General features: G+C 35.7%; 1 protein-coding gene and 1 long non-coding RNA gene across 15 annotated transcripts in view; one reads left to right on the top strand and one right to left on the bottom strand.

Moving 5' to 3' along the window:
• Positions 1 to 27,837, top strand: part of LOC139977162 (uncharacterized) — a 293,518-nt gene that overhangs the window by 189,975 nt on the left and 75,706 nt on the right. For 4 of the 14 annotated variants that reach the window (XM_071986335.1, XM_071986337.1, XM_071986334.1 and 1 more), the window contains exons 27-28: positions 2,233 to 2,373; positions 3,684 to 3,836. The exons of 1 other annotated variant lie outside the window; for it this stretch is intronic. In XM_071986335.1, the coding sequence (XP_071842436.1) occupies positions 2,233 to 2,373; positions 3,684 to 3,836 (294 nt within the window). Of the gene's footprint in view, positions 1 to 2,232; positions 2,374 to 3,683; positions 3,837 to 9,670; positions 9,821 to 11,621; positions 11,742 to 13,594; positions 13,706 to 15,320; positions 15,471 to 17,052; positions 17,291 to 17,658; positions 17,910 to 18,258; positions 18,296 to 18,576; positions 18,710 to 19,409; positions 19,695 to 27,837 lie in introns of those variants that run through there. 9 more of the 14 variants (XM_071986342.1, XM_071986341.1, XM_071986343.1 and 6 more) reach the window with 9 other exon arrangements.
• Positions 1 to 27,837, bottom strand: part of LOC139977218 (uncharacterized) — a 262,539-nt gene that overhangs the window by 206,687 nt on the left and 28,015 nt on the right. The window lies entirely within an intron of this gene.

The raw sequence follows: 27,837 nt of genomic DNA, 5'->3' as shown, positions 1-27,837 counted from the left end.
ACTTAACATGCTTATTAGATCATAAAATCTGACTTCATTAATATAATGCATGTATCTGTTTTTGGTTACTTGCCTTAGGCTGGCAAGTAATCTATGCAGTCACGTTTGTGTGTATCCGTGTGTGTGTATGTGATGCCCTGGCTTGTAAACACGATATCTTAAGATAGGTAACCTCTGCAGTTCTTATATGTAGCATGTGGCTTCCCCATAATTTGTGCCAGAATGGTATTGTTTTGGGTGGAGGTCAAAGGTTATTTGGGGTCAACCGAAGGTACAATGTGAAATCTTAAAAATGCTGTATCTCCATAACCTGACCATCAAAGGAGCTCACATATGCATGGTAGAATAGCATTATGTAGTGTAAAGACTTCACAAAATTTGGTGTAGGTAAGAGTTCATTTAAGGTTACCATGGCTCAAAACTTTGAAATCCTTGTAAACACCATATTTCCAGATAGGAACTTTCTTGGCTCTCATATTTTGCATGTGGGTTTCCTGTAATGAGTGCAAGAACTTTCATGTTTTTGGTGGAGGTAAAAGGTCATTTGGTGTCATCAAAGGTTACACTCTGTAAAGCCTTATAACACAAACCTTGTAAACATGATATCCCAAGATAGGTTACATGTCATTGTTAATATTAGGCATGTGTCTTTCTTGTAGTGAGTACAAGAACCCTATTAGAGGGTAAAGGTCATTTAGGGTCAGCAGAGGTCCAAATATCAAACTATCAAAATGCTTTATCTTGAGAACTAAACCTTCAAAAGAGAATATATATGCATGGTAGATTATCCAAATGATAAGTAAAATTCCTCCACCATGTTGTTTAGGCAAAAGCTCATTGAAGGTTTGCAGAAGTCAAACCCTCAGAAATTCCTTAAGGTCAGGTCTCAGGGAAGATAAGAATGTTATGCTGATTTGACTTCCCCATATGTAGTAGAACCTCCTTGCTGTTTTAGGAGGTCAAAGGTACATACAGTATGAACTTCAGACAGGGTCCGCTTGCAACTTACCCTTGTGCTGCACATGTAATGTATTTAAAAGGCAGGGTAATGGCTGGGAGGGGTTTCCCTCTGGTTATACTAAGTCACTAAATAGACTTTGTCAACATGATAACTGATTCCTGATACATTTCTTTATATGTTGCAGCATTAGTCAATAGATAATCCTTTTCATTTTGGTGTGCACAAGTTCATGAATATTTACATGTATGGCTTACCACCCTAAGAATATGTTTAGGCAACAGAACCAACAAACGTTTTCGTCTTCTGTTTTTGTAGCTCACACACTTTACCGTGTGTGAGGACTGAGGTTATGAAGTTCCATATGTTGTCAAACTTTTAAATATGTTTCAGCAACTTTGCTTCTTACTCTTTCTGTGTTTTTGTGAACATCTTTTGTGGCATTATACTTTTCCATTTTGCTCATAAGAGATCATGAAGTGATGAAACAATATAGTTTTTAATAAGTTTTGGTAAGTTTTCCGCAAATAAATTTATAAATAGTATTTGCACACGAAATTAGTTTATTTCTGTATCAATTGGGCTATTGCCAGCCTTCTGTTGAGCTCAGTTAAAGTGATATGGTTAGTGTACCCTCCACCCCCCCCCCTTTTCCTTACGTGGCATGTGTCGTATGACATGATACGTCACTACTTTGTTCCAACTAACTGTTGACTGATATTATCTCCAAAGTGGAGGTTACTACTTCTATTAAGGGGTTGTGTACTAAAGCAAGTGTGATGTCATGTGACCAAGTCAATGGGCTGTTAGTGTGTTATTTTATCGCCTACTGTTAACTCAATGGAAAAGGTCCATTGACTTTCTGTGTAATGGTAAAAGATCGTTACCTCAATGTTTCTGCAAAGGACGAATCAAGAATGATCTCAACAAGATTTGTGTTTGTGGTTAGATAGTAGATACTTTGTTAATATATACATATGTCCGCTGAAACTCAGAGAAAGTGAAAAGACTGCCGAATCAAGCAGTAATACTACTCCAAATGCACCATCCAGCCGAACACTCAGTTATTTCAGGTAGTGTCTGGAGTTATAAAAGCGGTGGCACCTACACTTAGGGTGCCAAATTCAGGATCATTCATTGAGACACACTTATCCAAATGATCAATTTGGTGTGAACTACTGCGCCTTTCGGTGCTGGTTGACATATTGATATCTGTAGCATCTTGTCAGCTGTCTACATCATTTTTGCTTGTTTTCTTCCTTCCCTGTGTTAAGATTGTCAGCATAAATGAAGTCTCTGTTTTGGTAAAACAGTCTGCAGTATTTTTGAAAAAGGGACAATTGCCCCTGAAATGTCTATTTGACAAAATAGAGCCACCAGCTTGGACCTGTGGCTCTGAAGAAGAAAACTCAAAGGTAAGGTGGATCCTAATCATACAAATGTTAAATATTGTGTCAATAATATTCATGAAGTGGAAACTATTAAACTTAACATAATTTAAACAGTTAAATGAGGGATATCGTGTGTGTGTGAACTGCTCTTAACATTAGAAAAAGTGCAAAATGTAATTTAAAAATAAATAATGTTACATCATCTTTACATCTTACCAAAATAGTACTGTTTGTTTGCAAAATGCCATTTCTATCTGGCAGAAGATGTGTATTAAGCAATATTGCTTTTCATGGTTTGAAAGATACGTTGGGGTGAAAACCCACAATCTTGAAAAGCATGATGTTGCAGATAGGAGATGATGGTGGCAAATATCACACTCACTGCCCTCGGTATGTGGCTTGCACATTCTGACTGTGAGGTATTTAATGGTTTTTAAGAGCCAAAGATCAGCAGAGGTCTAAATGTAACAACCATGAACACCTGATATATCAAAAAACAACTATTTCTACAAAGTTAAGAAATTAAATTCTGCACATGTACAATGAATTGGTGTTATGGTACTATGCAACAAGTCTAAACTTTCCAGGGTAGGTCAAAGGTTATCTCAGGTGAACAGATCTCAAAACTAAAAACTTTATAACTGCAATATCTCAAGAAAAGGAATCTTGAAAAATGTCATACCACGTATGCAGTTTAAGCACAGCTGTGAGAACAACTTCTTTACATTTTAGTGGAAGTCAAATGCCCTTTTAAGAAATAAAGAAGTTTTGAAAGTTTGTATTTGCATTGCGGATTGCTTTGATGATGTTTGACAGGTCTGCAGGTAATAGGTGCCGAAAGCTGCAGTAATATGTGTAAATATTTGAACCTGCTAAGATTGCTGAATGCAGTTTGTGTGCATAGTAGAAGCTTTATCCTTCAGGAAATTCCATTAATTCTTTCAGAACAACAATTTGGAGGTTCCTTTGCTAGTACAGTTAGTCACAAACAAGTCAACCACTTCACAAGGGACAAAAGTGGCATCAATTATCGGTTGGGTTCAGTGCATACATTCCCAAGAAGTGGCAAGATATTATCTGCAAGTGCAGATCTGACATACGATGTCGAAAGGATTTCAAACAGTTTCTTCCCTTCCAAATCAGCTGCTTGAGTATTGGATTTTAGTTCCTTAAATGGTCAGTATATATCCACTGAGAGGATTTGTGATTCTTGTTAGTACTAATTGCCCATGAGACATCCTACCATTAGGTTGGTGTATCAAGCACTGTATCATAGGATAGGATAGTGAGTAATTAAACAAAACAGTTAACAACTGTCGCCATTCTCATTTCAGGAAATATCTTTCCTAAGGGTCGCCACTTCCAAGGGAGGTTTCTGCACATTTGTGTTAAATATCAAGGAAGGTACACAGGAGAAGCACAAATATACGTGTTACTTCAAGGCTGGGCAGGGATCAGAGCTTGTGGAATTACTCTTTATTCTAAAGGTATAAAATGTTTGGAATACTCTACAGTAACTATAAGTTTAATTGTAACATTTACTGGTCAAAATACACTTTTATAATAAAAGATGTTTCTACTCATTTCATATCTCATACCTTGATTTCCAGAAGGAAGTTGTCTCTTGATTGATATTGAATATGTAATTTGTAATTTGCCTGTAAGAAGGAAGCGAGGTCCATTTGATGAAGGCGGTAGGCTATCAGTTAACAAATCTGTTAAATTAACAATACATTACTGAATTCAAGTATGAAAGACAAACTCTGTGTTGAAATTAACATAAATTTACAGTCGTGCCATAGTTTTTAATATTGTCATTAAAGATGTGGTTAACTAAAATCTTGATGGTGAGATAAAAGGAATGAAACCGGCAGAAACAATAATGATTGAATTACAGGAAGGGTTCATTTAGTGAACAAACTGCCAGAAGAAAAACACTGCTTTTTTTTAGCTTAGCAATGAGAGGAATTGTATGAAAAGCATGTATAATTTAATGGTAACTTTGTATTCAGAGTAAGAACTGAGCGGAACCTAACAAATTGAAACAATTAGATGAAGTTTTGCAATTTTCAAAGATGGAATGAAAATGTCACAAAGTTCTTACACAGTTATGATGATCAGAAAAAGAGACATAAAAATTAATGAAAATGTTGAGTTTCATATTGTAAGCTTGAAATTGTGTCCTTGTTGTTCCTTGCTATAGTGACCAGATTGAATCTATCTGATGGAATTGGCTATTCGTTATGTTGTCATGTGATATATTCTCTTCATTGCTGAACACGTCAATTGTTTTTCATGTGACTTGAGTCAGACTCGACTCACATTTTTCTTGACTTGTTAATGTGACTTGACAACAAATGAACAGTGACTTGATATGACTTGACTTGCTTGTGCCATGAGTTGTGACTTGATTTGAATTCAATGGAATTTTTTTAATGGAAATTATTAGAGTAGACACTACGAATCTTTTATAATTAGTGGAAGCAAATACTCTGCCCAATTGAAACAAATAATCAGTGTATTTTGTTCTTACACGTACATTGCACTTATGAAGGAAGACACATGTTGTGTATAGCAGAAGTGGCTAAAAATTGAGCGTATTAAACTGTTTTCTTGGCATATCCTTACTTGCTGGATTCTGGTGTAGACTATGAATTTAGTGTGGTATTTTCCTTCAGAAAACTTGGCATTGACACCAGCATATCATCTGAGAAACCTTGACTACACTAAGTTATGTTGGGAACAAATATTTTGCAGCTGATGATATTGCATCATTAATATTGTAATATTACAATGTTCCATATGTCTTAAGCAGGACATGTTTATGGTTCCTTGCTAAAAGCAAAGGAACCTATGTATTCAGGTTGGCGTGTGTGTATGTGTGTGTGTGTGTGACGCTTTAGCTTGTATGCACGATAACTCAACAAGGGATTGACTGATCATGATCAAACTTGGTAGGTGGGTAGCCCATAGTGAGTAGATGAACCCTATTGTTTTTGGTGCCCACAAAGGTCAGTTATGGTCCAAAAACCCAAAATACTAAAACTGCAATAACTCCCAGTGCCAATGTGCGACAAGGTTGATATTTTGGGACAAGTTGTGAACTGGTTAGGGGAACATTTTGAAACATAACGGTCATGTGATCTGAGGTCACCAAAGGTCAATTAATGTTAAAAAACTAGTATTTTTGCGATAACTTGAGAACGAATTGTCCGTTAGGGTTGGGTGTTGCTTCAGTGTAATCCAATTGTCCACCCACATCTGGATGACCCTTGACCTCAATTTGACCTCTGGTGACCTTTTCATGTTTTGGGGATTTTTACAGTTTCGATGCTATTTTCAGATGTCAAAGGTACCTTCTGATCATAAATATCGATAGGTTGACCCCCGTGTGACCTTTGTGTGCGAACTTATATGGGGTCAAAGTTTTCGGTCGGAGTTAGGATGGCTGTACAGACTTGTCGTGTTGATTTTTGGAATCAGCAGATCAAACTACATTTGAAACCAAGGTCAAAAGGTCAAAGGTCACATTAGAAAAAAATGTGCTGAGTTTGGGAGAAAACGGGCGAAAAAGAAAATGTTTGGATTTGATGCTAGATTTGGATATCAAAGGTACCTTCCGATCAAAAATGTCGATGGGTTGACACCCGGGTGACCTTTGTGTGTAAAGTTATACAAGGTCAAAGTTAATTTTCAGACATTTAATGCAATAACTCCCAGTGCCAAGATGTAACAAGGTTGATATTTTGGGACAAGTTGCAAATGGTATAGAGGAATATTTTCAAACTTAACGGTCATGTGATCCGAGGTCATCAAAGGTCAATTAATGTTAAAAACTAGTATTTTGGGTGAGAAAATGGGCAAAGAAAAAAATGATTGAATTTTTACAGTTTTGATGCTATATTCACGTCTCACCAATCAAAAATGTCAATAGGTTTACCCCAGGTGACCTTTGTGTGAAGTTATATGAGATGAAAGTAAATTTTCAGACATTAAGTGCAATAATTCCTAGGTCCAAGGTATGACACGGTTGATATCTTGGGAAAAGTTGCAAATGGTATAGGGGAATATTTTCAAACTTAACGGTCATGTGATCCGAGGTCACCAAAGGTCAATTAATGATAAAAAACTAGTATTTTTGCGATAACTTTAGAACGAATTGTCCGTTAGGGTTGGGAGTTGCTTCAATTTAATCCAATTGTCGACCCGCATCTGGGTGACCTTGACCTCAATTTGACCTCTGGTGACCTTTTCATGTTTTGGGGATTTTTACAGTTTCGATGCTATTTTCAGATGTCAAAGGTACCTTCTGATCATAAATGTCAACGGGTTGACCCCCTTGTGACCTTCGTGTGTAAAGTTATTCGAGGTCAAAGTTAATTTTCAGACGATTAATGCAATAACTCTCAGTTCCAAGGTGTGACACGTTTCATATTTTGGGACAAGTTGCAAATGGTATAGGAGAGTATTTTCAAACTTAACGGTCATGTGATCCGAGGTCACCAAAGGTCAATTAATGATAAAAAACTAGTATTTTTGTGATAACTTGAGAACGAACTGTCTGTTAAGGTTGGGAGTTGCTTCAAAGTAATCCAGTTGTCGACCCGCATCTGGGTGACCCTTGACCTCAATTTGACCTCTGGTGACCTTTTCGTGTTTTGGGGATTTTTACAGTTTCGATGCTATTTTCAGATGTCAAAGGTACCTTCTGATCATAAATGGCAATAGGTTGACCCCCGTGTGACCTTCGTGTGCGAAGTTATACGAGGTCAAAGTAAAAAAATATTAATGAGGTCACGGGTCAAACGTGAAAAACTCCCAAGTTGCAATAACTTGGCTACTATTTATTGGAATTTCGTCAAACTTGGTATGATGATATTGGTAGAAAGTCTCCACACACTGATGTGTGTTGCAATTGATATCATGCATGTTTATAAGGGGGGGGCCTAGCATTATTTCGTTATGAAAAGTTTGTATGCACAATAACTCAACAAGGGAATGACCAATCATTACCATACTTGGTGAGTGGGTGGCCAATAGTAAGTAGATTAACCCTGTTGATTTTGGTGCTCATATCATGAATATTAATGAGGTCATGGGGTCAAACGTGAAATACTCCAAATTGCAATTACTTGGCTACTTTTACTAGTCGGAATTTCGTCAAACTTGGTATGATGTTAATGGTAGGTAGTCTTCGCACACTGATGTGTGTTGCAATTGATAACAGGGCTTAGCATTACTTTAGCAACCAAAGTCTGTGTGCATGAATTGCTGTTGTTGTCATAGGGCTTTCTTAGAAATTTCCCTATGAATGGAACTAATGAACAGCAGCAAGGAACCATGAAATGTTTTCATTCTAGTTATAATTCATCGTCTGTTTTCTCAAATGAGCTATATTATATACTGTAAGCATACATATCAATGAGTATTTTGGGGAGGGGGAGTGGGTAGGGTGGAGCATGTAATATGCAGACTGATTAAGCATCATGCTAATATGAGGAATGAGAAATATAGTTGCTGAGTTTATTCAATACTGGGTTGATTGTTATAAGTGGTGATATAAATATGTTGGTACATAAGCAGCAGTCAATCACATATTCTTTTGAGGGTGGGGGCTTAAAAATCAATCAAAATAGAACAAGAAATGCCTAGGTCACATATGCATGTGACCTATATGTACAGTCCATTCTGAACAGTTGAAATCTTAAAAACAAATAAAATAGACACAAATTTGTGCTATTTACCAACAGTTTCTCCTCCACTAATACCCCTTCCTTATGACAATACAACTTGCCGCCCAGCTCCTATAACAAACATGTTGCCCATTGTATACGGGCTGTATACTAATTAGCAGCTTTATTCAGTGAAGATATTGTAGATATCGTATTGCCATGTTTCATGATTTCAACATAATATATCTCATACCTCCCTCTCCCAGTTACATTGCATATATATACATATATATATATATATACATACATATATATACATATATATATACATATACATATATATACATATATATATATGTATATATATACATATATATATATGTATATATATATATATATATATATATATATATATATGTATATATATATATATATATATATATATATATATATATATATATATATGTTGATACTAGATGAGACTAGTGGAACACTAGAAGTTGTAACTCGGAGTTTCACGGGTTATAGCGATCGTCAGACAACTGTTGTCTGACGATCGCTATAACGCGTGAAACTCCGAGTTACAACTACTAGTGTTCCACTAGTCTCATCTAGTATCAACATATATCCCGCTCTGTCCAATGGACATAGAGCACTCTGCGCCAAGATAGACGCCAACCTACTCTATATATATATATGTATGTATATATATATATATATATGTGTGTATATATATGTGTGTATATATATATATATATATATATATATATATATATATATAGCATGTAGCATGACTATAAGTTCCTTTTATATTTGACTTGTAACTTGAATTGAACTGAGAAACATTAACTTGTGACTTAATTTGACTTGCAATAAAGTCAAATGACTTGTGATAGAACTAGACCTGATGAAATCAGTTGAACTTTATATATATATATATATATAGATATATATATATATATACATATACATATATATATATTTATATATATATATATATATATATACATATATATATATATATATATATATATATATATATATATATATATATATATATATATATACATATATATATACATATATATATATATATATATATATACATATATATATATATATATATATATATATATATATATATATATATATATATATATATATATATATATATATATATATATATATATATATATATAGGTATACCGCATACCAGCATCACTTCATAAAAAGAACCTGTTGGCCCTTAAAGTTCTATTGATATGTTTAATGCCTATACCTGTAGCATGACTATAAGTTCCTTTTATATTTGACTTGTAACTTGAATTGAACTGAGAAACATTAACTTGTGACTTAATTTGACTTGCAATAAAGTCAAATGACTTGTGATAGAACTAGACCTGATGAAATCAGTTGAACTTGACTTGAATTAAGAAGCATTGACTTGTGACTTGATTTGACTTGCAATGAAGTCAATCACCTGGGATAGACTTGACCTGATGAAATCAACTTTACCTGTGACTTGACTTGAGAAGATTGACTGGTGTATTTATGTGACCAAAATATGACTTGGTTGCAACACTGGATCAACAAATTGAAAAGTCTATGTTAACATAGTTTATTTATATTTTTTTGTTTTCTGTTGTTAGGATGTAGGGGAAGATTCTGCAGCTAGCAGTTCTGATAAATTAGTTGGTGCAGGACTATCTCAGTCACAGAAGAGGACTTATGATGAAAGTCTAACTGTCAAACAACCAATAGAAAACATTGATCTAGAAGTCATAACAGAAAGTCTCAGGGTAATAATTTACATAAACAAGATTCTGTTGTCCTGGAAACAGTCTTTTTTTTAGCATATTACACAAATTTGTGTTTTGCAGTTTGTCCATACTGGCCCTGACAGTATACCTACTTTTATTTTCAAACTTTATGGTTGCTTTCATATATTTCATCATGATTAGTTTTACTAAAATGCTTGCCATCCAGTACTGATGCTGTTTATGATACCTTTTATGATATCAGTTTTATGAAGTATGTCCTTGCTGCAGTAAGTTTCATTTATGAGACTGAAATGTTTCAATAGTAAACGCAGTAACTTCTAAAGATTTCTGTCATACGACCAAGCCCTCATATAACCGTGCCATGGTATGTGAATGAGCTTTAACACATTTGAGTGCGTCCATTAAATGCTGATTGTGCGCCTCTTGCCAACAATTTGTAATGTACACAGCTAACACACATGTTAGCAACTTGTGCACAAGAAGGATACAACCGGCACAATGTTGGTTAACAAGTCAACTTTTGGAGATTACATACAATAAGTTTGCTAAGTACTGAGCACAACTTTCCACAGTTTCAACCACTTTCTTGTGCATAGATTCTAGTCTTGGGTGCAGCATTCAGTTTCTTTGAGCGTGGAAGTGAGTGTACAAACTTCAGTGCAATCACGTAAATAATACTAAGAGTTTCTGTGAGTGTGCAAACTGAGTAGCAGCAAGCAATTAGTAAAGACAAGGTTTGGGGGTTCCGCTGTTTTATTAAATTTCGTTCCCTCAAGAAGTGTTTATGTTGATCAAATAGTTCCTATAAACTTAATAGATATTGACATGTTCATTGGGTCCTTTATTCCCGTAGACTGAGTTCGTTGGAAAAACACAATGCAATCGATTGACAATGCATGTCCCCCCCCCCTCACCTAGAGCTTTCTTTCCCCGCGCACACATGCGTTACAAACTACAGTCCCATTTACTGCCTTAGATCAATATCAAATCTGCTATTCTGGTTATGGGATTGTCCTGTCCTACAACACAACTTCTTTTGTACGCTTTTGCAATCTTAACAATAATAACAACATTTCTTGTGCTTTGAATTGCATCTAGCAATTCAACATGGAAAAAAATGGGTTTAATCTTGTCTAATGACTTAGCTTATTGGGGCCAGCAAGCGTAAATTGTGAACAGTCTAAATCTCCAGAACATGGGCATTAATTGAGGTTATGTATGCATGGTAGGATATCTGTCTGCACTTTGAAGTGTTTAGAGAATTTGGAGTAGGTCACAGTTCATTTTAAGTCTCCAGGGGTCAAAACTTGATATCCTTGTAAACACGAGGATCTCCATATGGGAAACCATTATTAGCTCTCGTATTTAGCATGTGTCTTTCATATAGTGAGTACAAGAATCCTATTACTTTGGATGAGGGTCACAGGTCATGTGGGGTCAGCTGAGGTCCAAATATCAAAAGTATCTTGAGAAGTTCGGAAGAGATACTGTAATATATGCATGGTACATTATCCAAATGATAAGTAAAATTGCTTCACAATTTTGTATAGGTGAAAGATCATTTAAGGTTTGCAAAAGTCAAACCCAACCAAATTTCTAAAGGTCAGGTCTCAAGAATCAGAAGGTGAAAGGTCTTTTGAGGTCAATAGATGTCAAAGTATGAAAATATTGTGAATTCACCAGTGGTTAAAACTTCCTATCTTGGCTGCAGTTTTACATTCAATATTCTCAATTGTAGCCAGTAAGGATCACTTTTATGCCCAATTCTGGCGACCTGTTTACTAGTCAACATAATATTGTGTGTCTTACCTCATTTCAGCATATTTATCTGCAGGACATATCAGCAGCATCCCTCTCAGGCAATTCTACGCCATCACAGTCAGCAGATGTCCCACACTCAAAGAAGAGACGCTTTAATGAATCTACAGCTGTAGTGATGGTAAAGTTCATTCTGTTGATCATCTCAGAATATCTTCCAAAATATTGCAAATTTTGACAGAAAATTATATAGCAGCAAACAGAAAAGCAAGCCTGTTAAGTACTGATCACAAGTCAATGTTGGATGTTGCATTTGCACATATTGAAATGAAATTTATAATTTTTTTTGAAGGAAATAATAAAATGTATCATATAGCCATGGTCGGACATTCACCATTTGTCAAGCGGGATATTAAATAATTTCAAGACCGACTTCAAGACCAACCACTCTTTGTGATTGACTGCAGTGACTAGCTGAGCAACATTTCGAAACACTAACCAATAAAAGCAGCAATTTGCTTTATGATTGCAACTTGAACCATGACATTTCTCTGGCGTGTATCTCAGGGACCTTGCGAGGGTCCAGGGACCCAACCCCTTGTAGCTCAAGCATTTTCAGATATCCTTTGTCTTTAAGAAACAAGTTTAAAGCACAAAATACGTTTCAGAGAGAAAAACAGCACTGAACTGACTTGGCTTTTTGCAAATTGACTGCATTTACTACCTGAGCTATGTTTCCAAACAGCAATTTTAAAAGCAAAAAATATGTGTGAAAGAGAGAAATCAACTTATATTTAATGCATTTCAAAGCAGTATTGAGTGTCTAGGGAGGGGGGAACCCCCAGGACTTGTAAATTTTGAGATATGACTTGTTTCCTTGTAGCGACTTTGAAGAATAATAGCACGTGTCAGGAAGAGGAATTTTATGTCTGTGTCAGGTGATTCAAGCCTGGAAACCTTTCGGAAACTTCTTATAGCTATTTTAGCTTCAGCACAGAAATACATAGCAATGTCATTGGAATATATTTCAAAGCCCTGTGGGGGATTCAGAGGGAAAATAACCACGAATATGCCACAATTTTGTAAGCCTAATATTACCCAATTAAAGGAAATTGGGCAGAAGGCAAAGTGAGTTTTGTTTACTGCAGCCGACTTGGAGTCAAATGTGGCAGGGGATTCCCCAAGTTTGCCATCACTGGTTTAAGGATGATAATTCTGACTTTGTGATCATTATAAAAAATAAATTTAAAGGATGTGATGTTTGTACAAGGACATGATGAATAAAAACACACAATTTGTTATGTTAAATTTCTTCCTCCTGTAAGCTTGGCCTGAAAGCCTGGTAATTATGGTAAATGATATAAAGCATGTGTGAACTTGCACACAGGATTTGTGAATGCATTTTGATAATGATAGTACTTTATGCATTGCTACATATTGAAAGCGTCATTAGGCAATGTAGGAAAGCTCTAAAACGTGGTAACTCTAAAAGCTGAGAGCAGCATTACATAATTCCATGTGGATTCACCAAAGTGATTACAATATTTGTTAATTGTAGAATTCATAGGTGAATTGAGGTCAACAAGTCTAAAGTCCTTGTAAGCAAACATTATTGAAGTTTACCATGGTAGTTAATATTGACCTCAAATGACCTTTCACCTCCACACAATCAATAGGACTTCATGTTTGTACATGTAATGTGGATCTGCTTTAGTAATTACATGTATCCTTTCAGTCTTACAACAAATGTTAAGCTTGGATGAACTTCATACTTGCTCTATAGAGGTGCTCAAATACAAGACTCCTTTGTTTTTTTTTGGTAAATGTCTGTTGAGGTCAACATAGTGAAAGTATGAAATCTCATAAAGTTTGTGAATTCACCAGTGGTCAAATTTTCAATCTTGTCTGCACTGCTATATCAAATATATATTAATGTGGCAAATAAGGATTCACTAAGCCTAACTGGCTGCCTGGTTTATTTAGCAATATCCTAACTGTGTGTTTAATAACTCATTTCAACATATCTATCTGCAGGACGTATCATCATCATCCCTCTCAGGCTTTCCTGTGCCATCACAGTCAGTAGATGTCCCACACTCAAAAAAGAGACGCTATAATGAATCTACAGTTGCAGTGATGGTAAAGGTCAGTCTATTGATCATCTCAGAATATCTTCCAAAATATTGATAATTTCGACTGTAAACCTATATCAGTAGCAAACAGAAAAGCGAGCCTGTTAAATATTGCTCACAAGTGACAATGTTGGATGTTGCGCATACTGAATTGAAATGTAAAATGGAAGGAAATCAAATATTGTATCATGTAACCATGGCGGAACATTTACCATTTGAATTATTTCATGATTACGTGTATTTTTATGTATACTATGTAGGATATTTAATTGAGAGAGGGAATTTAAAAGTACCTGGTTTACTATAAAGTTCATTTCCTGTCTAGTTATTGGCCAAATTGTCACTTTCAATAAAAGGCAATGCAGCTGGAGTTCTTTGATGCATGCCATTCACCGCATACCAGCATAGCTACACAAAAATAACCTGTTGGCCTGTAACTGTTGATGTGTTTTAATGCCTATACCTATAGTATGACTACATAAGTTGCCTTTAAATTTGACTTACAACTTGCCTTGGACTGAGAAACATTGACTTGTGACTTGGTTTGATTTGCACTAAAGTCAAGTGACTTGTGATAGACATGACATAATGATATAAAATTTACCTGTAGCTTTGCTTAAATTGAGAAACATTTGACTTGATATGACTTGTGATAAAATCGAATGACCTGTTACAGTCTTAACCTGCTGAAATAAACTTTACCTTTGACTTGACTTGAATTGAGAAACATTGACTGATGTATTGATGTGTCAAAATAAATGACTTGGTTAAGACACTGAATCACAAGATTTAAAGAAGACTTAAACCCTGGGGTTTTTCACTGACCTTATCATAGAGACTAATATTCTTACACCCTCTGTTGGCAGCCATTATGTAAAGAATGGCGCTTCCAAAATGCCTTCTTGCAGCCACATCATAAGTTACACATTCTCCTCTCTGCATATGAACTGTACACTTGCTCTCAGAGATTGTTTGGAAGCTGGTCGAAAATGTTGGAGTACCGAGCATTTGGTTGTTCAAAAAGAAGAGCGGAAAAGGAGCAGGGAAGGGAAAACAATATTATGTTATTTCTGAAGGGAATAGGGTTTCATAGAAAAAGGAACAAACAAAAGCACCAGACTGGCCCCTCCATTGCAGAACTGTTACTAGTGTTGGAAGTTCTAACATCACAGTAACTGCCAGTGTCGGCCACAGTTCCAATCTGCTTAACAAGGTCTATAGGTCTCGTTGTCTCATTTCCTCCACTGTGTATTCAGGCTGGATTTGATAGCAGGTCAAGTCCAAATGCATCCATGTTCTCATCTTTTGAAAACTTCCCTAGCCCTGAAAGTGTTGGTAAGAAAATATTTTCTACATATTGCCTTAGTTATCGTGAATGGCACGTAGTAAATGTTTGTCTTGAAATGCAATATGTGGCTCCCTTACCAAACAAGCGGGAACTGTCGGAATTCAAACAAATTCAAAGTTCAAAATGGGTGACAATTAAATCAATTTGTAAGCTTGAAAGTAATGTTTACAAGCATTCGTGTTGCTTCTATCGAAAATAGCTTATTGCAAAAAAAATTTAAGTAAAAAGTCCATGTGTAATATAAATATTTATATTTTATTTGTTTGTTTTCTGATGTTAGGCTGGAGTGGAAGATTCTGCAGCTAGCAGCTCTAATAAAGTAGTTGATGCAGGATTATCTCAGTCACAGCAGAAGACTGGTGATGAAAGTCTAACTGTCAAACAACCCATGGACAACATTGATCTAGAAGTCAGGACAGGATGTCTCAGGGTAATAATTTACATGTACAAGATTCTGTTGTCCTAATAAAAGAGTCTTTTTTTATACTACATAAATTGGTGCTTTACAGTCCATACTGGCCCTTCAGGCATACCTACTTTGACGTTTAAGTTCCATGGTTTGCTTGTATATATTACATCATGATTTATTTCTACTAAAATGCTTGCCATCTAGTACTGATGCTGTTTATGATACCTCAGTTTTATGAGGTATGTTCTTGCTGCAGTTAGATTAAAGAGACTGTACAATAGTGAATGCAGTAACTTATAAAGATATTTGACAGCATACGACCAAGCCCTCATGAATCCTTGCCATGCCATTTTATTTAAGACCTTAACAAATTAGAGTTAGTCAATTAAATGCTGGCTGTGCGCCTTTTGTCAACAATTTGCAATGTTCACAACTGACACACATGTTATCAACTTGTACACAAGAAGGATACAGCCGGCACAATGTTGGTTCATAAGTCAACTTTTGGAGATTACATACAATAAATTAAGTACTAAGCACAACTTTTCACAGCTTCAACCATTGTCATGTGCATAGATTCTAGTCTTGGGTCCAGCTTCAGTTTCCCTGAGTTTGTAAAGTTGAAGTGAGTTTACAAACTTCAGTGCAATTAGGTAACTATGAGTTTTTGGGGGGTGCTGTATGATTAGATTTTGTGTTTATGGTGATCAAAAAGTTCCAATAAATAATTGATATTAGCATGTTCATTAGATCCTTTGTTCCCTCGGAGACTTAATTAGTTGGAAATGCACAATGCAAACGATTGACCGGGCACGTCTCTTCTCGCCGCTTTGTCAAATTCCAAACGCCTTGTAAACTCGCAAGGTAGAGATATGATGAATTCTCATATGTAGCACATGGATGCATGTTATTGATTTTTTTTTTAGTTCAAAGGCCATTTGAGGTCAACAGAGGTCAAAATATCTGAACACTTTTGTAAGCTATCAAATTCAAAATGGAATGCTTGAATATACTAATGGAGTCCAATAACTCTTTTGTTTCTTCAGAGGTCAAAGGTCATTTAAGGTGGTTAGTACCAAACATGTCACAGTATATACTTTAACAACTGCAGGTGAAAATTATAGTTGGTTGATTGTTGCCCATAATGTGTACTACCTATATTTAGCCAAAGCAATATTTATAGATGCTATACCTTCCTCTGGAAGGTTGCACATTTCTCAATGGCTTTTCTGTAAACCTGTGTTAAGCAAGGGGATTGCATCATTCTCCTGAAATTTCATATTTACATTGGATGGGGAATGTGGGAAAATTGGGGGAAATTCACAAACTGCTTTGAGTGACTCCACTCTTGGAATTTAGTGACTCATGACGCACATGTTAACTCTGCCATTCTGTATCATGCTTTATTATATATATAAATGATATACAGCAGGTGTCAGTTATAGTATAATTTGTAAATGAACAATAATTGGAACACGATGGATTCATATTACTTCACTCTCTAATCAATTCATCAATCGTTATTAAATTCTTTGACAGGGGACCTGATAGAGAACTGATTTAGTTTGTGTATGTTCTACTCATGTATCTAATCATATTACAGGATCTCTCCGGGAAAATTCCAAAAGAATGGAAACATATAGGTAGAAATCTTGGACTAAAGGACCCAGAGCTTTGTATACTTGAGAGAGATAATAACAACCAGGGACACAAGGAAACTGTGTATCAGATGTTGTTGACTTGGAAACACAGCAATGGCAGTAAAGCCACACACAGAGTACTGGGAGAGGCTTTAGAAGCAGCTGGTCGCAGAGACCTGCAAGAGATGCTGTACAAGCAAGGTAAATATCTAATGTTATACCTCAAAGGAACATAGCAATTAAATATATAACTGTTTCATACATAAAACTACTTTCTGCTACAGATACCGACTTTACCATTTAAAGTAAACTTGATTTCCTTCTGCAACATTATAACAGCAAATATACTGTTTTGAATCTCACTTTAACAACTTTCACATTAATGAAGTGGACAGATTTTCCTCCCTTGTCTGTGTATGGTATCTGTATCATTTGATATGCACATAAAGCACTTTAAAATTGTTTATATTGATAAAGAAAAGCCATTCAGCATTAAAATATATTGTCGTATTTACATATAGACCACTTTATTTCATTAAATATTTGTTTTACTCATCTCACCTGTTCAGCTGGTATCAAACAAGAAAGCTAATGAGTGGCTGGTATCAAACAAGAAAGCTAATGAGTGGCTAGAAACAGGCGGGAGTTCATACTGAGGTAAAAGCGTCCAATATCCAGCCAATCCGTTCTGCCTGTCAGACGTAAGCGATCTCATAAGTGCTCATTTCTTGGAGGAAGAAATACGATAGTGAGACAACTTGTAGTGTTCTTTACAAACAATTGACAGATTCTTGTAGGAATAAAAATATGTCAAGCCAAGGTGAGTACATTTTAAACATTGTAACTACTGTATGATAGCTCATATTTGAAATATTTAAAATGGGAGCTGAGAGTACCTGACTTGAATGGATGTGAGAAAATAATAGTCACAAACCTAAAACTCTCTTAAAGCAATGATCACATTTTACAGTTGCGTATCAACTTTCATTTACTATTTAGTTATTTGTAAATTTCAGCTTTTAGACTGATATCATAACCTTGAAACATTCATAACATATCAATGGTAGACTTGCATTTGTAATGCGCTTCCATCATAGTTACAGCTATGAATATGCATATCAGTTTTCCCGTCGTTATGTTTACAACATTTATATCATTGATCATTCCAGAGTCAGTAGGTATGACTGGATCAGAGATCTCGATTGGAATTGGCAAGCAATATCAAACAAGGGACAAAAGATTACTGTATTTTCACTGTTTGATCTATTCTGGTCTCATTACTAATAAGCAAGATTGATTGGTCTTCTACCGCTAGATACAAGACCGTCTCAAATTATCTTGTCATAATATATATTAGTGAAATGTTAACAATCAGATTTCGAACATGGGATTCGCCATTAGAATAATTTTAGTACTTCGTACCAAATTACATTACAAAGTTATATTGATGCAACTGCTTTTAATATGTTTTTTTTTGTTCTTTATAGATGCTTACATGATATCATGAACTGTATCAGCCTGTGATGTTTCTTTCTGCAAATCCTACGCTGTTGCGATGTGTATATAACAGCTGTATCCAAGCACTTACGAAAGCATAGTGATCTTCATATGTTATGCCAGGTATGCATTGTGCACATTTTACACTGCTTTTGAGACATTGTTTCTTCTTACCCAAATCTGTGACAGCTAAGTCAGTGGAGCTAAGTTTACGCGATTGGCTAAGAAGTGCAAGGTTACATATATTCAGTGTCTTTCTAATTAATGTTGACTGATGTACCTTAATTTAAGATGGGAATGTGATTTAAGGTTCTTGACCTAATTCATGTAACAAAGCCATTTTACACTTTTAGCCATTAGCTATTACCAATGTCCTGTTCACCTTTAACTTTCGTTTGGGATCATGTGTCAAATTTAGTCCGGATATTAAACGGTTTTCTTTGCCTCTTTTTCATTATTTGATTTATTTGTTAAATCTAATAGTGGAATGACTAAATGTAATTGAGTTTAGTGACAATTGATTTACTATGAAACCTTTGTCAAATGCAAATACTGTCAAGGTGTGGTAATTGACCAACAGGAACATTGTTAATAATTTATGAGAAAGTTGTAGTAATACCTGATGAAATGTCCCTAAACATTTTTAAATGTGAGTAAATGTTGCTAAAAGTACTACATTTAGAACAAAAAAACTGATCTCAATGATCACCAGATACGAAATAAATCAAACAGGCGATTCTTAAAATGATCAATGACAAGAAACTTTATATGACGTCAGTTAGTCGTTCTCATTTCTCATTATTCAATTTGGATTTCTATACAGTAAAGAAGAGACGATGATGTTTACTCGAACTCCAGAAGTTTCAGACAGCATTTGAATTTGCCTTATATACACCAGAAACGGCCATCAATGGATAAGTGAACAGAAAAGATATGTAGCCATTGAAAGTTATGCTAGATGAGAAGCAGCGGTATAGTAATTAATTGTAGCAGAGACACAGAGCAGGCATCACCCAGCTGTCTTAACATCAATACATCTATGGCTAAGAATGAATCCAAGGGCATGGTGGGTATTGAGTTGTGGGGACACTGTGATCATTGGTGGAAGCATCTATGACTATAGAGCATTACTGTGACTACTACCTAATGTTTGGACCAGTTGTGTGGACATTGAGATCATTAATGGAGGAGTATCTATGACTAGAGCACTACTGTGACTACCACCTAATGTTTGGACTAGTTGTGTGGACACTGGCATCATTGGCTCAGCGTCTATGACTATAGAGCACTACTGTGACTACCACCTAATGCTTTGACCAATTTAGGGACACAGATCATTGAAGGAGAATCTATGACTATAGAGCATCACTGTGACTTCCACCTACCTCATATTTGGACCAGTTGTGGGGACACTGAGATCATTGTTAGGGCATATCACTATAGAGCACTACCGTGAGTACCACCTAATATTTAGACCAGTTGTGGGTACACTGAGATCATTGGTGGAGCGTGTATGACTAAAGAGCACTATTGTGACTGCCACATAATGTGTGGACCATTTGTGTGAACAATGAGAGCATTGGTGGAGCATATTACTATAGAGCACTACCGTGACTACCACCTAATATTTGGACTAGTTGTGTGGACACTGAGACCATTTTTGGAGGAGTATCTATGACTGTAGAGCACTACTATGACTACCACCTTATGTGTGGACCAGTTTTGTGGACACTGAGATCATTTGTGGAGCATATCACTATAGACTGACCACCTAATGTAGCCACAATGTTGAAAAGTTTATGTAATGCCATATATCAAACTATAGTTTCACATGGAGAGAAGTGTTAATTACTATATGCATTTATTGATTGAAAACATACTTCTCTAGCATTAAGCATAATAAAGTAATATAAACTAGAGGGCAATCCACAGAGTTATCTCATTGCAAAATCACTTAAATGAATTATTGCTTAATGTAGTGTACCTTTCAGTTTTTCTACTTTCTTTGTGAAGGTGTCAAGTCTGTTCAACATTTGTCCTTGTATTCATAGCAGAAAGTCACTTGTTTGCTTTAATTGACCTCTCACCTATCTTAAGTTCCTAGAAGAGATCATCTTACACGAAAGGCCAAATGATCAATCACACCTTACGAATACGTCTGCAAACACATCATCAACCAAATCATAGGAATATGGGCGGGAACACACACAAGGTTGCATCATCATTAAGTGTATTAAGAAATGTTGTTGTGAAACACATGTGCAGGTTGTTAGGTGAGTGCACTGGCATCACCTGTTTAAGAAGTGTTTAAGAAGTACAGAAGTCAGTAATCTAATAGGCTTTTGACAAATTATTGTATTATATACCCAAAGATTTGCTATAGTGCCTTGACAATTGATACTCAGACATTTGACTATTATCTCAGTTACATCTTACATATAATGTGATAGTCCTTAACATATTCATACCTGTGTAGGTTGCAAGTCAATTAAATGGTTCCGTTGGAATTAAAGCAAGCAGTCCCTTCCTATATTGACCTTTCAACCTGACTGTTCATGTTTGTTTTCAAAGTAACCACATGTTTTTATATTACTTGACATACCTACTATACCTGTGAAGGTTGCAAGTCAATCCAATACTTCGACTTTGTAATAGTGTAGCAAAAAGTAACTTTTTGAGTCATATGACCTTTGATTTTGACCTTTGACCTCAGTTACCATTTCAGTCACATTTTTTTTTATAGTACTGGAGGTATTCATTACACTTGTGATTGACAATGTAGTACTTTGCCTTGTAGTTATAACAAACCCAATACATATGAATAGTTTGCATCCTTCTGTGCTCCTTGTCATAACCAGACAAAAGATTGTGTAGCATTGAATGTGGTGTTAAATGCCAATGGTGTCAGAATATCAGCTGCAGCATCTATTTCCTTATGATATGATCTCGCCATCTGAAGTAAATTGGCAATATTTGTCAGTTTTTCACTTGCAAGGTAACCTTTCTTTGTAGATTCCCACATCCAAAATGTTTAAATCAGACTTTGAAATGAACGTTGTTTCATCTGGGAGCATCCTGTCAATAACTTTCTTTTAAATGTTCCTGCAAATTACCTTATTTTTGGTAAAAAGGGACCTCCCCATTTGAGGGGGAATGTTTACATCACTCAATTCCCAAGAAAAAATATATCAGCTGTTTTACAGGACTTGCATCAGGTAGGCCTAATTTTCAAGCAAGATTTCTAAATACTTTGGACTCTTATCTCATCCCTACACGTAGTGTGTTGATGATGAGATATTTTACCCTATCGACCTTGATTTGCAAAATTGGTAGTAAAATTGCTGCCCACATAACACCCTTTGAGGTACTGAACTGAAACTTGGTTGGTTGGTCTCACCAGGGAGCTGCATTCTGTGCATCGGCATTGGGTATAGTGCCTTGTGTGACTTACGACTTCAGCGATCAAATGACTAAAAAGCATTTTGGCCATTATGCAAAATGGCGAAAGCCCTCAAACCTACGTGGGATTTTAGACTCTGCAAATTTGCAGCTCATTAAGTAATGTAATAGGCCAAATGTCATGTGATCAAATGAGGTCCGACAATTTGTACAAAAAAAGTTTGGTGACCACTCCTAAACAATAAAGCAGATTGACATCAAATTTGGTGGGTATGTGCCTGGGCATCGGTGGATTACTGATTACTGATGTCATGAGGTCAGAGGTGAAGTGACAAAAAATCAAAAATCAAATCCATGTATAATGTCACAGACTGTATGCCCATGGTGCATTTATTATTGCAAAGCACCAAAGGAATGTATAATAATAATAATAATTATAAAATAATAATGATATAATAATTACTCATAATAAGTATATATAATAATCAAAGGAGGTAGAAATGTCCAGATTGGCTAAATTTGTATGTATAAGCGTTTTGCTAATGATGGACCTTAAATGTGGTGGGTATGTTCCTTGGTGTAGGATGTATAACCTCGGTAACTAATGACATAACTAGTGTCAAAGGTCAAATGACCAAATATCATTTCTGTCATTACAGGAGTATTAAATTGACAAAAGGGAGGAAACTTCCAAATCCATGGGTATCAGACTATGGAAGCTCACAATGCATTTATTTATGTAAAATGCGAAGGGTCATGTTATCAATGGTCAAATGTGTGGACATCAAACTGGTCGGTATGTGTCGGGGTATGAGATGTAGTATCACATATGACTTATAACATCCTAGGGTCAGAATCCAATGTCAAATAACCTAAATACAGCATTTTGGCCATTGCACTCACATTTATAAATGACAAAGTGAGATGTTATGACCTACTTTGACCTGCACAAACAGTGGTTATGATTTCGTCACATGACAGCATTTGGCTAATAAATCTTTCTCAAGTATTCTTAATACTGTGACTGTCTGCTTTTTAATGCATCTTTTCTTGGTAGAAGAGTGGGAGAAGCAATTTTATAAAATGATCATTCAATTGCTGTAAATATCTTAGGGGTAGGTAGGTAGAAGAGTTGTGTAAGAGTATATGATAACAATCAATAAGACTGAGAAATGAGATGTGAGACGTGAAGTATATAGACACTTTTACTAAAGTACTCAATTAAATGCTCTACCCATGTTTGTTATTTCAAATAAAACAAACATATATTGTACATCTCATTGGTAGATTATGGTAAGGGAAACAAGGTGTTGGAAGGGTGCAGAAGCAACCTTCACTCTCGTATGTACACTTATACACTTTCTGATGTAGGACACTGGTGACACTCTCTTTTTCTTTACTTTTCTTTTTGCTATGTAAGATTTTAACTAATTTTAATTGATTTGAGACATAAGGTTCTGTCACTTGTTGAATCATGTGCGAAATTTACCAACAGCTATCTGTGCGATTAAAGGCTTACAGTACTTTACCAAATAAAGGGTGTGTGTTCATACACAAATCATATCTAATGTATATGTATTTTTTCTGTATGTAACAAAATCTAAAGATATATCTTGCATATTCTGGGGTATCGTGAAAGGAAGTCAAGTGATGTGAAAACAATGGGGAGGGGCATTTGCCTTGGAAGGGATAAAGATTGAGCCATATTACACAACCAGTCATTTTATATATATATATATATATATATATATATCTATATATATATATATATATATATATATATATATATATATCTATATATATATATATATATATATATATATATATATATATATATATATATATATATATATATATATATATATATATATATATGTAGGGTATATGCTTTGACAGTCAAGTGTAACACGACAGGGAAAAACGTGGTGATAAATACACCATCGATAAGAATTGGTAAAGTTGCATATTTGAAGGAAATCAAACAGATAAGGTCAACAGAAGAAATAAATTAAGGAGTATCGTACTTAAGTGTGCATTTAAACAAGAATTCTACATCTCTGATCTCTTAATTGTTCTATACATTGGACGCTTGTCTGTTTCTCTTTTTCAGTGTATACTTTCAGAGACTTAGAAGATTGTAAAAACTATTCAAGAAAAAAAAAAGGATTAGGTGTCGTGGAAGCGTATAGTGGTTGAAGATTGAGGAAAGTGGGGGAGAAAACTTTTAGAGGGATAGGAAAATTATCTCTGATGAAAATGTGCCCCCGAAACCATATCCATTTGTAAATAGTACTTTAAAGAATTTAAGTTTTCAGTTCCCTCGGTTGCCTCACTTGTCATCTACACACACACACTTTTTCTGCTTTTTTTTTTTAAATGCAAATGGAATATTAAAGTATGAAATGTGGTTGCAGGGAAAGTGCATATTGATACAGTGTACAACGAAAGGGGTATGAAAATGGTCATTGACGCAATGTCGTATTAGAAACCATTTCCCCATTTCAGTTGCTTCCAAGAACTTAACTCGCCATTACTTGTTTTTAGTATTTGTTTTTTATGAGATTCTTGTCACAGTTCTAGTAGCAATAATTGGAAGATTCAAGCTCTAGTAATAGTTTTCGAACTGCCTACAAATACTTTTTGGGGAAACTGCATGGAACTTGATAAAAACAAAGCATTCTCGGAAACACTGAGAAAGATTTTATGAAAAATACTGAGAGGGGAAGGATTAAGGAGGAGGGATTCATATTATGTATGCCACCTCACATGGATTGGCGGAGGAGGGAGGGCCTTCCAATGTTTTTGGTTACGATGCCGAAGGCTCAGTAACCTTTGTAATCGTGGTTGCGCGCGCGTATTTGTATATGTGACGGCTAGCTTATAAACACGATATTTCAACAAACACAAGTTGAATCAATGTCACACTTGATAGGTAGATGCCCCATGATGTTTAAATGTGCGCTATCGTTTGTGGTTCCCATTTCATGAATATTAATGAGTGGACGGGGCTAAACAAACTTTTTCATATGCCAATATATCTTCAACAGTATATCTGATTTAGTTAATACTCGGTATGGTGATGTAACTACATAGTAAGTATATGCTCTTTGCAACACAAGTTTTGATCTCATGCATATTTACGGTTCATTGGGCTTAAAATGAATAACTCGTGGTTTTTCGACATCCTCTATGCCGTTCAAATTTATGTTACATTGAATATTTACACTTGTACCTTTCCATTGATGTATGGCTCATTGTATTATTTTCTTTTGGGGCTTGCTAAAACTTGATCAAACCTAGCAATTTTGGACAAGGAATTTGCTCATTTCGCAAAAAAATCCTAAACGCTCACGTGACTGCAGGTTACCCTGTGACGTACGTGTATGGAGTCGGTTGAGGAATATTTCGATCAAAATATTCACTTCAACACTAACACTACGCCGATACGGTACTATCATACTGTTAAAATCAAAATGCTAACAAAATGTGTAGTAGGTTGCGAAAAACACTTCTGAAAACCGAAATTGAGGTTTCTTTTCAATTAATTTTATAGGTAGCACCCGCAAAGACTTCCTCGCTCCCGGGTATATCCCACCGTCTGTAGGCGAATATAAGTTCAGCGCACTTCGACACAAACACGTATCATAGGCAGTATTGTCTACGCAGAGGCCCTTGAACGGTAAAGACTCCCTAATTTTGACATATGCCTAAACTCATTAGCCACAGTTTCCCCGTTATTCTAATGTTCATACTCAATTGTTTAACTTCAGCCGTGACTTACCCCATAGGTGCAGGATAAAGATCATATCGCTTAAGAGTAAACTGTACAATAGGCCCAGTGTGACTTAGTTCTCTTTAGCAGAACCAACGACACCACGCACGGAGCCAACTTAGTGATTCGCACTAAAGGACGACAAGGACGATATGTATGGGAGGTATGTATATATTGTACTGAGACGGTAAAAGTTTTCGCATTTTGTAGGTTTTGAAACTCGTCTATGGAATATGGACTCTTTCGGGCGCTTTCATTTTTTACCGCGGTGTTCCCTTCGCTCGTGTATCTGCTTTTGTGGAATTGTGACTTTCTGAAAGCCGTACATTACGAAACCCAAAGCTTTATATTTCGTGGATACGATAAATATTGCATCCACTAACCGGAAACCAACTGCAATCGCAATTAATTGCATCAACAAATGAAGAAACACCCCAGATGTTGACATATTTTACAAGGTATAGGCATGTATACTGGCCTATAATAGCAGCGAATCTTATACGTATACGAAATATGACTAGATGTTTAGGCAGTTTTTAATTTAGCCTACTTTTAATCCAAGAATTGCTACCCAACTGTGTGTTTATCGGAACAGTAAAGTTAATAAATGGTTCCCTTTCTTACGAGGAGTACGTGGAAAGTCCATTGTTATTGTTTTGCGTTCGCGGTACACTCTGCAGAATGACATCACACGGTGACCTTTACGTTAATGAGCATTTACGATTCACGTTTCTGGTCAGTGAGAATCTGCTAACCTTGATCTTTCTATAAATTACTGTCTCTTTCGACTAAACAGGTACCACTATTGTTTGTGTACTAAAATACTTTAGTATGAGCCCTTTTTTTGCCTCCAGCTATGCATTTTAATTGAAAATTGTCAATAACAACTTGTAACACAATATCCCATAAACCACAAGTTGAATGAATGTAATACTTGGTATGGATGCCCCATGGTTGAAAATGGTAGAGGTCAAATGTCAAATGACGTCATCAGGGGGTCAGAAGTCTGAAAACCTTAGCATGATGACTCCAAATTAACATAGTTTGGCCAACTTCAGCTCAGTTAAGTTTTATAAAGGGGGTATGTAAGTCTTTAACAGAATATAGAGTCATCCAGGAAAGTTCAAGGAAAGTTGCTATGTAGCCTTGCTTTAAGCACACTCAAGTTATCGTATCTGTTTTCACCTGCTGAGCTTCAAAGGGTCAACAGGCCATTTCAAATGGTGGAAAATTGGCACAAGGGGTCAACAGGTTCTCTAAATTGGTCTCAGAATTGTCAATTTCTTTTGTGATTTATACTAGATAGTGTGTAGGTTGTCAAAATATTTCACAGTGCAGTTAAAACAGTGTCGTATAGAGCTTTCAGTCTATAATAACAACCGTTAAGATATTTGAAAGCTCAAAATCGGTGAGGGAAAATGTCCTTTTATGCATGCCTTCTATATATTTGTCTACAGAATATTTCACATAGGAAGTGCAATAATATTACATACTGTAAAATCCTAACCGGTAAATTAAATGGTTGATTCCCACAAAGATATGATACACTTCAGAGCTGGATATCTCTGATCTTTTCTGGTTCTTACTAAATTCATGGGCAAATTTAAGTCACTTGCTTTACATTATTCACATAGTTATGTGGAATTTTGAGCAAATCGTATGACAAGGAATCATAAAGCCTACTGGCTTCCTGGTTATATTAAGTCACTAAAAAGAATTCGTCAACATGATAACTGATTCCTGAAACTTTTCTTTGTATGTTGCTGCATTAGTCAATTGATAATCCTCTCCATGCTGGTGTGAACAAAGTCATGAATATTGACATGTATGGCGTACCACACTATGAATATGTTTAGAGATCGTAATTCGTATTAGTTCTTGGTTTAATATAATATGTATATCGGTACCTCAAATAGAATTACAAGGTAACTTTCCGAAACGACCACTCGTTCACAGTAGTTTTTCATTTATTTGTTCTCGATAAGTGGTAGGGGTGACATTGATATTGAATGCAACAGCATTTAGCCACACAAGAATCTATAGCATGGGCATGGCCGTAGTTAGAAGGAGGGGGGTTACA

This window comes from Apostichopus japonicus, chromosome 12 (genome assembly GCF_037975245.1).
Source record: "Apostichopus japonicus isolate 1M-3 chromosome 12, ASM3797524v1, whole genome shotgun sequence".
In the NCBI taxonomy this organism is placed as follows: Eukaryota; Metazoa; Echinodermata; class Holothuroidea; order Aspidochirotida; family Stichopodidae; genus Apostichopus; species Apostichopus japonicus.
Note: the sequence above shows the minus strand (reverse complement) of the source record. Positions and strands in the feature narration are given on the sequence as shown.